The 11,741-nt window shown below is 39.2% G+C and overlaps 1 protein-coding gene and 1 pseudogene across 1 annotated transcript; both read left to right on the top strand.

Annotated features, from left to right (window-relative positions):
- The first annotated feature begins 360 nt into the window (after nt 1-360).
- Nucleotides 361-2,600, top strand: LOC133744532 (uncharacterized). The gene is made up of 4 exons (XM_062172627.1): nt 361-1,332; nt 1,393-1,639; nt 1,778-2,503; nt 2,593-2,600. The coding sequence occupies exons 1-4, from the start codon at nt 361-363 to the stop codon at nt 2,598-2,600; spliced, it is 1,953 nt and encodes a 650-aa protein (XP_062028611.1).
- A 133-nt stretch (nt 2,601-2,733) lies between these two features.
- The window catches only part of LOC133744531 (uncharacterized), a 125,138-nt pseudogene continuing 116,130 nt past the window's right edge, over nt 2,734-11,741 (top strand).

The following is an 11,741-nucleotide window of genomic DNA, read 5'->3' as shown; positions in this document are numbered from 1 at the left end:
TGATTGGATACGAGAAGTGCTGACAAAGGGTCTCGTCCCCTGTCAATCAAGTGAGCTGAGCTCCGCCAAAATCGTTCCTCTACTACCTGGCTCTGTGTGAAAAGAGTTACCAAAAGATTAAGGAGGGGAGACTTGTATTAACATTAGAATCTCTGGGCCGCACGTCTAAACTTTGACTTACAATTCTCTTATTGAAGTTGATTATTTCGAAAGCTGTAAAAGATTGTAACTAACCACTATATAATTTTCGTTGGCCTTGTGTGTACTTGCATATATGTGACGTTTTAATGTGTATACCTTGGTCCACGTCTTGTTTATACCTTACTAACTTTATTCTTTTGTTTTACTACAGATCAATGAATGTCTGGATCGTCTGAACCACCCAAGTACACCAAAACGCCCCTTCACGTCATTCAAGAACGAATTGCAAGGCTAAAGCAGAACTCGGACATCTTTGACGTTCAAGTCTCTACTCCACTTCAAATTCGTGAGCTTGAATTGGATAGTGAAGGGAACAGAATAGAGGGAGGATTAGAAGCTTCAACCACTTCATCGGATCAATCACCACCACATACCCCACATTCACCACATCAAGAACCACCCAACGCTCCATTACCTTTACTTTTACCACCACCACCACCAATGGCTCTCACCATAAGGCAACTCTCTACATCCGTCATCCCACCTGGGGGAGTGCCAACCTGCATAACCTACCCTGCTGCAGCTGAGGGATTAACAGCTGATTTTGAGTTGAAGTCTGGGTTGCTTCATCGTCTTCCTACGTTCCATGGACTCCCTATGGAAGATCCCAACAACCACTTGATGGAATTTCAGTTCATCTGCACTAGCATGAAGCCTCAAGGAGCTGATGAGCATATTTTGAAGTTGAAGGCCTTCCCATTTTCGTTGGCTGACAAGGCAAAACAGTGGCTCTACGAGTTGCCTAGTGGACGAATTACATCTTGGGGAGACATGATGAAGGCGTTTCTTGAGAAGTACTTTCCTACATCTCGCATCATCATGTTAAGGAAGAAGATAAGTGGCATCCAACAAGGGCAAGATGAGTCCTACGCAGATTACTATGAGAGGTTCAAGTCTCTCACCACTCAATGCCCTCAACATGGCTTGAAGACTGAGACCTTGCTCACTTGTTTTTATGATGGGCTCACAAGCTTGGAACGAGACATGCTTGATGCAGCTTCTGGTGGATCGTTTGTTGACAAGGAGCCTGCAGCTGGAATGATCCTTATTGAGAATAGGGCCTTGAATCAACAACAATATGGGAACTCTAGGTCCAAAATCACCACCACAAATCGTGAAAAGGTCCATGAGGTAAGTACTTTAGCTCAATTGGAAGAGAAAATTAACAAACTTACTTCTCTTGTGTCTCAGGGAGCACAAGGACAAGTCATGGTGTGTGGAGTATGTTCTATGCAAGGGCATGTGTCTGACCAATGCCCTCAACTCATGGAAAGTGGAGGACAAGAAGGTGTCAACGCCATAGGTTTTCAACAAGGGTTCCAACGTCCTAGGAATGATCCATTCTCGAATACTTACAATCCTGGATGGAAGGACCACCCTAATTTCCGTTGGAAGGACAATGAGAATGTTCAAAATGCACCTCAAGGGTTCCAACCACGTACTCAAGGCTTTTATCAAAAGCCTCAACCTCCTAACCCTACTCCTTTTAATTCAAATTTTAATTCAAATGCTTCTTCTTCTTCTAATGATGAATTGATCCGAACTCTAACTAAATCTACTCAAGCTCTGATTGCAGGTCAAACTCATCATGGGAATCAAATCAATGCTATATCTACGGATGTCAATGAGATGAAGAAGCAAATGAGTCAAGTTGTGGAGTTTATGGGTAAGTTTCATGAGCAAGGAAAGCTACCAAGTGGTACCATCCCAAATCCTCACTTTGAGCAAGCCAAAGTCGTCACTACAAGGAGTGGTAAGACCCTTGTAGACCTCCCTAAGCCTCCCAAGAAGATCTCAACGTCAATATTAGAAGAGGAGGAGGACCCTGCAACGTCAAAGGCTCAAATGACGTCTCCACCTTCCAATGCAAAACCGAATATTCAAGGACATATTTCTAACTCTTTCAATTCGGTTATTGCTAATCCATCTTCTTCTCCTTTGCCCTTCCCAAGCAGATATGCTAAGTCCAAGAAGGATGAGGCCGAAAAGGCCATCTTAGAAACCTTTAAGAAGGTGCAAATCAACATCCCTCTCCTTGAGGCCATCAAGCAAATTCCTAAGTATGCCAAATTCTTGAAGGAACTTTGCACCACAAGGAGACAAAACCGTGAAAAAGAAGTGGTGAAGGTAAGTGAGAATGTCTCAGCTGTGCTTCAACGCAGAATGCCAGAAAAGTGTAAGGATCCAGGGAGTTTTTCTGTCCCTTGTGTCATTGGAACTACTAGATTCGAAAATGCCATGCTAGACTTAGGTGCTTCTATAAATGTTATGCCATATTCTGTTTATGCATCTCTAGGTCTAGGTGAACTTAAACATGATAATGTTATTATTCAATTGGCAGATCGATCTAATGCATACCCTAAGGGGTTAGTTGAAGATGTACTTGTGCAGGTTGGTGAGCTAATCTTTCCAGCTGACTTCTATGTCCTTGAGATGGAGGAGTCCCCCAAGAGTGGAACGCCATTGTTACTAGGCCGCCCCTTCATGAGGACGGCCAGGACAAAAATTGATGTTTATTCTGGCTCATTAACAATGGAGTTCGATGGTGAAATTGTTGGCTTCAACATCTTTGAAGCAATGAGGTATCCTTTGGTTGATTTTTCATCATGTTTCTCTATTGATATACTTGATGAACTTGCGCAGAAATTCATGGAGATTATGGACGAGGATGCCATGGATTCTACCATTGCAAATGGCGTTGGCTACATGGAGAATGGCGCCACCATACCTATGGAGGAGCTCACGGTTTCTTATGGGAAAATTCACCTTGAAAACGTTGCCTCCCTTGAGGCAACACCCTTTGTGAGTAGGTCAAGTCCTTCTTTGTTTATCTCCCCATCTACTAATAAACCTTTACCTTCAGTGATTCAGGCACCTACTCTAGAACTTAAGCAATTACCGGATCACTTGAAGTATGCCTACTTGGGAGACAAGGAGACGTTACCTGTGATCATTTCTTCATCATTAACGTCTACTCAAGAGGATAGATTAGTGGAGATGCTTAAAGAACACAAGTCTGCAATTGGTTGGACTTTAGCGGATATCAGAGGAATTAGCCCTACCACTTGTGTGCATCGAATTTTGCTTGAGGAGGGAGCTAAGCCAACTAGGGAAGCTCAGAGACGCTTGAATCCACCTATGATGGAGGTTGTGAAGAAGGAGGTCATCAAACTCCTTGATTGTGGCGTCATTTACCCTATCTCAGACTCCAAGTGGGTTTCACCAGTTCAAGTTGTGCCAAAGAAGTCTGGGATCACTGTTGTGAAGAATGCAGAGAATGAGTTAGTGCCTCAGAGGACTGTGACTGGACATAGAGTTTGCATAGACTATAGGAAGCTCAACGCCACTACTAGGAAGGATCACTTCCCCTTGCCATTCATTGATCAGATGCTTGAAAGGTTAGCTGGCCATGAGTTCTATTGCTTCTTGGATGGGTATTCTGGGTACAACCAAATCGCCATTGCTAATGAGGATCAAGAGAAAACGACATTCACATGTCCATTTGGGACGTTTGCCTACAGAAGGATGCCCTTCGGACTTTGCAATGCTCCAGGTACGTTTCAAAGGTGCATGGTAAGTATATTTTCTGATTTTATTGAGAAAATCATTGAAGTGTTTATGGATGACTTTTCGGTTTTTGGAAAAAACTTTGATGATTGCTTAAATAACTTAGAATTAATACTTAGGCGTTGTGAAGAGACTAATCTTGTGCTTAATTGGGAAAAGTGTCACTTTATGGTGAAACAAGGAATAGTCTTAGGGCATATTGTTTCAAAACGTGGAATAGAAGTTGATAAAGCTAAAGTAGATCTTGTTAAGTACTTACCATACCCCACAAGTGTGAGGGAGGTCCGCTCTTTTCTTGGACATGCAGGTTTCTACAGGCGCTTCATCAAGGACTTCTCCAAGATTTCTAGGCCTCTATGTCGTCTTCTCCAAAAGGAAGTGGCGTTTGAGTTCAAGGAGGATTGCAAGGATGCATTCAATGCTTTAAAGAAGCTTCTGACGTCTGCTCCCATCATGCTTCCTCCAGATTGGTCTCTTCCCTTTGAGATCATGTGTGACGCCTCAGACTATGCTATTGGGGCCGTGCTAGGCCAAAGGAAGGACAAGAAGCCTTATGCCATCTACTATGCGTCAAGGACACTCAATGATGCTCAACTCAATTACTCTACAACTGAAAAAGAACTTTTAGCTGTTGTTTTTGCCTTAGAAAAATTTCGATCTTATTTATTAGGTACTAAAGTTATTATTTATTCTGATCATGCAGCTTTAAGGTACCTAATGTCAAAGAAGGAGGCAAAACCAAGGCTAATTCGTTGGATACTCTTGCTTCAAGAGTTTGATGTGGAGATCAAGGACAAGAAGGGCTCTGACAACGTTGTGGCAGACCACTTGAGCAGACTAGTGAGTGAGGAGGACGCCATACCTATAGTGGAGATGTTTCCGGATGAACAACTCTTCGGAATCCAGGTAAGTGAACCTTGGTATGCTGTTATTGTTAACTACTTGGTGTCTAAAACGTTTCCTAGTAATATGCTAAGTGCTCAACGTGCTAGACTTAAGAATTTAGCTAGGCAATATGTTTGGGATGATCCTTACTTGTGGAAATATGGTTCTGATCAATTGATAAGGAGATGTGTGCCTAATACTGAACAAAAAGCTATACTTGAGTTTTGCCATTCTAGACAATGTGGTGGTCACTTTGGCTCTGATAGAACTGCTAGGAAGGTGTTGGAATGTGGTTTTTATTGGCCTACTTTGTTTAAAGATGCATATGAATTTTGTATGACATGTGATAGATGCCAAAGAACCGGTAATTTAGGACCTAAAGATCAAATGCCTTTGAATTCTATAGTTGTTGTCGAAATTTTTGATATATGGGGTATTGATTTTATGGGACCTTTTCCTTCATCTAATGGTTTTCTTTATATTCTCTTGGCTGTTGATTATGTTTCTAAGTGGGTGGAAGCGAAAGCCACCAGGACTAATGATTCTAAGGTTGTTGCAGAGTTTATAAAGTCTAACATCTTGAATAGGTTTGGCATGCCTAGAGCTATCATTAGTGATGGAGGTTCTCACTTTTGCAACAAAACCATTGAAGCTTTGCTTAGGAAATATCATGTGACACATAAGGTTTCAACGCCTTATCATCCTCAAACAAGTGGACAAGCAGAAGTTTCGAATAGGGAGATCAAGAGGATACTTTAGAAAACCGTGGGACCTTCAAGGATGGATTGGAGCCAACGTTTGGATGATGCTCTTTGGGCCTATAGGACGGCCTACAAGACACCAATTGGGATGTCACCATTTCGTTTGGTGTATGGAAAGCCTTGTCACTTGCCTGTGGAGTTGGAGCATAAAGCTTGGTGGGCAGTTAAGACATTCAACTTGGATCTGGACGAAGCTGGACTCCACAGAAAGTTGCAACTCAATGAGCTTGAGGAAATTCGAAATGAGGCCTATGATAGTGCACGGATTTACAAGGAAAAGACAAAGGCTTTTCATGATAAGATGATTCGTGGAAAGACCTTTGTAGTTGGTCAAAAAGTTCTTTTATTTCATTCTAGATTAAGACTTTTTCCTGGTAAGTTGCGTTCTAGATGGGTTGGTCCTTTTCTTGTTACTAAAGTTTTTTCTCATGGTGCTATACAGATAAGGAGCCCTGCAACTGGAAGTGAGTTCAAGGTGAATGGCCATCGTCTCAAGCCTTACTATGAGGCATTTGTGGAGCACAATGTGGAGGATGTACCCCTCCAAGAGGCGCCACCAACTGAGGATTAAATGAAGGTGCAAGTCTAGGCTGAAAGACTTTAAACATTAAGCGCTGCATGGGAGGCAACCCATTTCATCCGTAGCTGTGGAGGAGCCATCAACGCAGATTTGCTTTCTTGAACTCTTCCCTTCTCTTTTAATTTCGTACACTTTGTTTTTGTTTTAGGATTTGTTGCGTTATCTCTTATGCCATGCTTGCTTGATGCTTTGTATGCTTTATACTTGTTTATACATTGAGGACAATGCATGATTTAAGTGTGGGGGAAGGGTATAACGTTTCACTTAGCTAGTTTTTGTGGTTATAAAAAGAAAACAAAATAAAAAATCGGAAAAATCAGAAAATAAAAAAAAATTTGCGTTAACTTTGTTTTAGGTTTTGTTCTATGTGTTGTTTGTTTGTTTTGTTTTGTTTATTTATTGTTAGAGTCAAAATAAATTTTGGGTAAATATCTTCTTCATCGTAGGCGCATCCAATGGGATGTGATGTCTAAGGTCTAGTTTGGATATGAGAAGAGCTGACAAAGGGTCTCGTCCCCTGTCAATCAAGTGAGCTGAGCTCCGCCAAAATCGTTCCTCTCTTCACCTGGTCATGTTCCAAAGGAGTTACCGAAAGGAGAAGGGAAATAACCCTAAGTCCAAACGTTTTTGTCATGTTTGTTGCGTCACTTTTGTGTGTTTTTGTTTATGTTTTGTGATCGAAGTCTTAGGATGCCCTTTTAACTGTCTAGGATGTACTTATATCTCTGAAATTAAGGCTAAAAGAGGATCACAAGATTGAGATAATGTTTGATGTTATTCTTTGGTTAATTATGACGTATGAAAAGCATATGAATGTGTAGTAGATATGGTGCATGCGTAACTTTGGTACAGAATATGAACATGTGGAAGATAAGTTATGATTCAAAATAACCCTAAGTGAGAATTTGAGCCATGTGCCCTTTCTTTGTGAGTGATTAACGAAAAATGAATTATACTCTTATCTTCTTGGCGATGATTTTGTTGATCTCATTATTCTTTCATCTTGATTGATTACATGCCATAGATTAAGTTTAATGGACTAGAGAATGCTAGAATTCACTGTTATGCTTGTTGAGACTTTTATCAATACATGTCCCTGATTCTGGAAAGGATAAAGGTAACTTACTTAGGATGTTCACCACCATTGCCAAATATAGCCTGTGTCCCTATTTGTGCCCGTCGCGGGACCCCCCTAGTTTCACCCCTTTGAGCCTACATTAAGCCTTTTCTTTCATCACCCTCAAAATTCCTAAACCCTTAACCTTAGTATAGTTATATCCTTACCCTTTGTTCTAAAGACTTAGTGGAGCATATTTTTGAGCCTTTGCTTGGAGTTTTCGCGTCAAGGAAGAATTTTGAAGACATGAAGAAGTTCAAGTGTGGGGGTAGACTTGTCCATAAGTGAAAAATGTATGTAATTGCAGAAAGAAATCGTAAAAAAAAAGAAAGAAAGAATATATTTTCGGCAATTAAAAGAAAAAAAAATGTGTATTATTGTTTAAGTTTTATGGATTTTAGTCCCCTATACTTAGTGGATTTGGAGTTTGCTTTGAATTGAAGGCCCATTGTTGGAAAATTTGGTCTTTGTCATATTCACACTTGTTCAAAAAGAAGGTTAGAATGAAGTTTGGGCCCAACATGATGACACTTGGCCCTTTTATAAGCTCATATGGAGGACATGACGTTTTGTAAACTTGGTGGATTTCGAAGTGGTCTCTCTACATCAACAAGTGCTCTGCTAGGTTTTTAGGATACTTTGTGATTTTCCTATCCCTTCGTTTCTTTTAACCTTAAGCCTTGGCCCCATTACACCCTTAATTGTAAGACCTCTTTGATCCTTAAGATGGGACAGCCTTTGATGTGGAGATGAGTTATAACTGTTGAACTTATGGCTTGGGTTCATTCGTGCATGTAGTTGATATCTTTCATGAGATCTTTAAAAGAAAAATATATGTGCTTTTGTTTCTTAAGTATGTGATCTACTTCGTAATCTTTCACATAACATTGGGTGATAAGCTTTTAAGCATGAGCTTTGAATCTGAGAGAAGAAAGAGTGATATATCTATGTGAGGTTGAATCATGACTTGTTTGAAATGTGTTGAGATAAACCATCACCATTGTTTACTCCCAAGTCTTACATGCTTATATGTGGATTATATTTTGTAATTAACTCTCGAATATCTTGAAGATGTGATGCTTGGTTAAGTGCTAATCTTGGTGACTTGAAAGTATGAGATTGCTGAGACAATATGTTAAAGGGCTTAGAAGTCATTTTGTGAGTCAACGTTGTAGTCATTGTGTTTGTCAACGTTTTGTCTTTGTTCATGTTTAAGTGTTTTGAGTCTTTGTGTCCTTGTGTTTTCGTTTTCCATACTTAGTTTATTTTCGTTAGTCTTTGTTTTTGTTTCTTAGTCTTTTTGGTTTGTTATGTTGATTTTGCTAAGGGACTAGCAAAAGCTAAGTGTGGGGGAATTTGATAGGAGCATAAAATGCGACGTTTATAATGTTTAAACCCTATATTTTGCTAAGTTATTTCCTTTATCTTGATCAATTTAACTTAGTTAGTGTTTTTACAGGTAAAATGGAGTCTCAAAGTCCAAAAATGGCTAAGGAAGGCACAAGTGGCGCAGAAATGAAGAAAAATGAAGAAATGGAAGTTTTCCCAGTTTGACTAGGAAAAGGAATCCCAGTTGAAATAGGAGTCTGAAGCTGACTTGGATTAGGAGTTCTACTTGGACAAGGAAACCCAATTCTACTCAGATAAGGAATACTAGTATGACAAGGAGTCCCTGTTGGATAAGGATTACTCAAGAAGGTTCCAGAAGAGTGTAGAAGCATCGCAGAAAAGAAAGCAGTATTCAACTAGGAAACCTACTTGCATAAGGAGTTCTACTCATACTAGGAGAGCCTTGGAACGTTCATGAAGTATCTAGAAGTCTCAAGAAGATCATATGCCGTGCACATGGAAGAGAAAGCAACAAGGAATTCGGATTTCAAAGCAATGTGGAGTTTGGATTTCTAGTTGAGTATGGATTGGAATTGCCGTGAGATTCTTGAAGGTTCTAGGAAGTTCTTGACGTTTCATTCTTCAATAAGGCGTGAAAGACATGTGAAAGGCATGTGATGTGAAGGAAAATCGAATTGGACTCAAGTTAAGCTTTAAAAGTCAAATCCATTACAGATTCGGATTACTGCCTGTGCAGAACAGTCAACTTCAACGGAGCATAGAAAATCACTCAGAGCTCAGAAAATTATGATCCTTATATGGTTGGAAAGCTACAGATGTCTAGTTTCCAGAGCTTTTTACAGCTTGTCAATAGCTATTTTCTAGAGGAAGTTAAGGCTGTTTTAGTACACTGAGGTCAAGACTGCCGGAAATCTGTTTTGTGCCAAACAAGTCCTAGATCAACAAGAACTTGGAGAAGTCAAGTAGAAACGAATTGGGAGTGCTTTGAGACGTTCACCTATATATACCTTGTGTATTAGACGTCTCAAGGTTAACAATTTTCTCCACAATTTCGATTTCTCACTTGGGTGCTCTTGAGTTTCAGGTTTTCGCTACTACAAGTTCCTAGCCGTGCCATCCTCCACTTTTGCCGTGATCTTCACTTTGTGCCGCTGCCTTGGATCTGCGTTGGACCTTGGGACGTTTCTAAGGGTTGTTCATACCACCTTCCATATGTATTCTTCACGGTTTAGTGTTCTTGTAGTTAGATTTTCTGTTTTTGATTTTCTTTGTGTAAAACCGAAACAATGATTTGATACTTTGATTTTTGGATGCGATTTGGATAGTCTTTTCAATGTTTGATGTGTTTATGTGTGTTTGATTCTTGTGAAATGCCGATTTTATGGAATGATGATCTGATTTTGTTTTATGGAAAACTCTTGCATGTTCTTGTTCTTTGGTTCGAAACTTAGAGTGATTGCATGTAATTGGAGCTAGTAATTAGGTTTATGCGTTGTAACCCTGATTCACTTAAGTAGTAAAGGCTTTGGACAAAGGTCGAAATCAGATTATGCATGTGATGAATTGACTTGCGTTGAGTACTTGGATTTGCATGTTCATTGACCAAACTTTCACTTGTTCTTAATGATTTGAATGCATGAGATCATGAGTTGCGTTGATTGTGTGATACCTGCGTTTGAAATATGTTGGATTAAGTGCGTTGCTTAATTGACTAAGTAAAGGGAAGTAAAATAAGGGACATTGGTTGCGTTGATCTTTGTTTCTTGGTTGATGATGTTCCATGGTAATTAACAAGATTAAGGGATGCATGAATATGTTGTTCTTGAAAGGTTCTTGATGAATTGTTTTCCAAAAATCCTTCTTTTCCCACCTTTGTAAATAAAACGTTTTCTTGTTTTTAATTCTTTTAATGTTTTCGAAAATTCTAGTTTTAAATCTTCAAAAACCCCCCATCTTTATGTTTTCTTGTTTGTGTAAATAATTAAAATTAACTTAGAGTTTTTAGGTAGCATGTTCATATAAATAATAAATAAAATAATTTAAAAAATGTTTTTAAATTCGTGAATAGTGTCTCCGTGAATAGTAAATATGTGTTAGTGTTTTCTAGGAATTAATTTAGTGGTTTTTAGGGATTTGTTTTGTGTTTTTTAGGGATTGCTAAAATTTAGGGATTCTCTTGGTGTTTTTTAGGGATTTTGTTTTCTTAGAGATTAAGTCTTCAAATTAAATAATAATTAGTAATCCTTGTTGTATATGGATTCCCTACGTGATATGGATTTGTAAATTGTGTATAAATAGGAGTGGGATTCCAAAACCTTTTCTAACTTAGTTTTCTCTCTTAATTTCGTCCTTGCCTATATATACTTGTATATCTTTGTTGTTTCTCTCATTCTTTTGCTCTCAAATTCGTGTGACATGTATGTGCTCTCTAACTCTTTGTTGTTTCTTTGTTTGTTTGAAAATTGTGTGTATATTTGTAAACTTGTAAAATATTTTCGTGAATTTGTATATGATTGTTCTTTGGTTTCGTGACTTGTATATTCTTTGTTTTATTAATTTGTTCTCACATGTTAGCACCCTCAATCCCCGGTTTGTTCGATACCCTATTTGCTCTATACTAACGCTCGACATTTTCAGGGTTTAAATTGGCGAATGCTTTTGCACGTATCAATGGAAGATGAAGATGAATGATTTTCGTTGTGATCCTTGAAGCTTGAAAGCAAGTCTTCAATGGTGGATGGTGGAGGAATAGGTCACGGCTTCTTCTTCTCTTCCTTGGCCTTGCTTGAACTCGTGGCTTGCTCTAGAGGATGGAGAAACTCACGGCTATGCTAAAGGGATTTTCTGATTTTTCTAAGTTGTAAATTGTATGGAGAGGAACCCCCAACGTCTTCATTAAGGGAGTATATATAGGAGCTCGGCCTCCTTGCTCTCCAAGCCGTGTAATCTTCTTTAATTCCCACGGAACTAACATGATAATTCCACATATCTTCCTCCAATGCAAGCTTGCCACATAAGCCCTATGATGTGGTCCAACCAATCACATAATTCTCTAGAATATCTCCCTATTATTTAGTTGCCGAAATACTTTGATAATATTCTGATTTTCTACTTCAATTTCGGCCAAACTTCCTTTAGAACTTCTAGGAATGAATCTAGACGTCTTTTGAGAGCTTTTTGTGTTCAACACATATTCTCTTTCCTTTTATTTCTCCCTTGAATCTCTCCTTGCGTCATCTTTGCTTGGTTGGCACGTTGCTTCCTCTTTTCTCTTGATACG

The sequence above is a fragment of the Rosa rugosa genome, chromosome 4, assembly GCF_958449725.1.
Source record: "Rosa rugosa chromosome 4, drRosRugo1.1, whole genome shotgun sequence".
NCBI classification, from domain to species: domain Eukaryota; kingdom Viridiplantae; phylum Streptophyta; class Magnoliopsida; order Rosales; family Rosaceae; genus Rosa; species Rosa rugosa.
Note: the sequence above shows the minus strand (reverse complement) of the source record. Positions and strands in the feature narration are given on the sequence as shown.

What these genes read in the sequence shown, in the direction of transcription:
- LOC133744532 (XM_062172627.1), top strand. Translation starts at nt 361, where the DNA reads ATGTCTGGATCGTCTGAACCACCCAAGTACACCAAAACGCCCCTTCAC. An exon ending in ATCGTGAAAAGGTCCATGAG is followed by an intron (nt 1,333 to 1,392) that starts GTAAGTACTTTA and finishes CTTGTGTCTCAG; the next exon opens with GGAGCACAAGGACAAGTCAT. An exon ending in ACCTCAAGGGTTCCAACCAC is followed by an intron (nt 1,640 to 1,777) that starts GTACTCAAGGCT and finishes CTCTGATTGCAG; the next exon opens with GTCAAACTCATCATGGGAAT.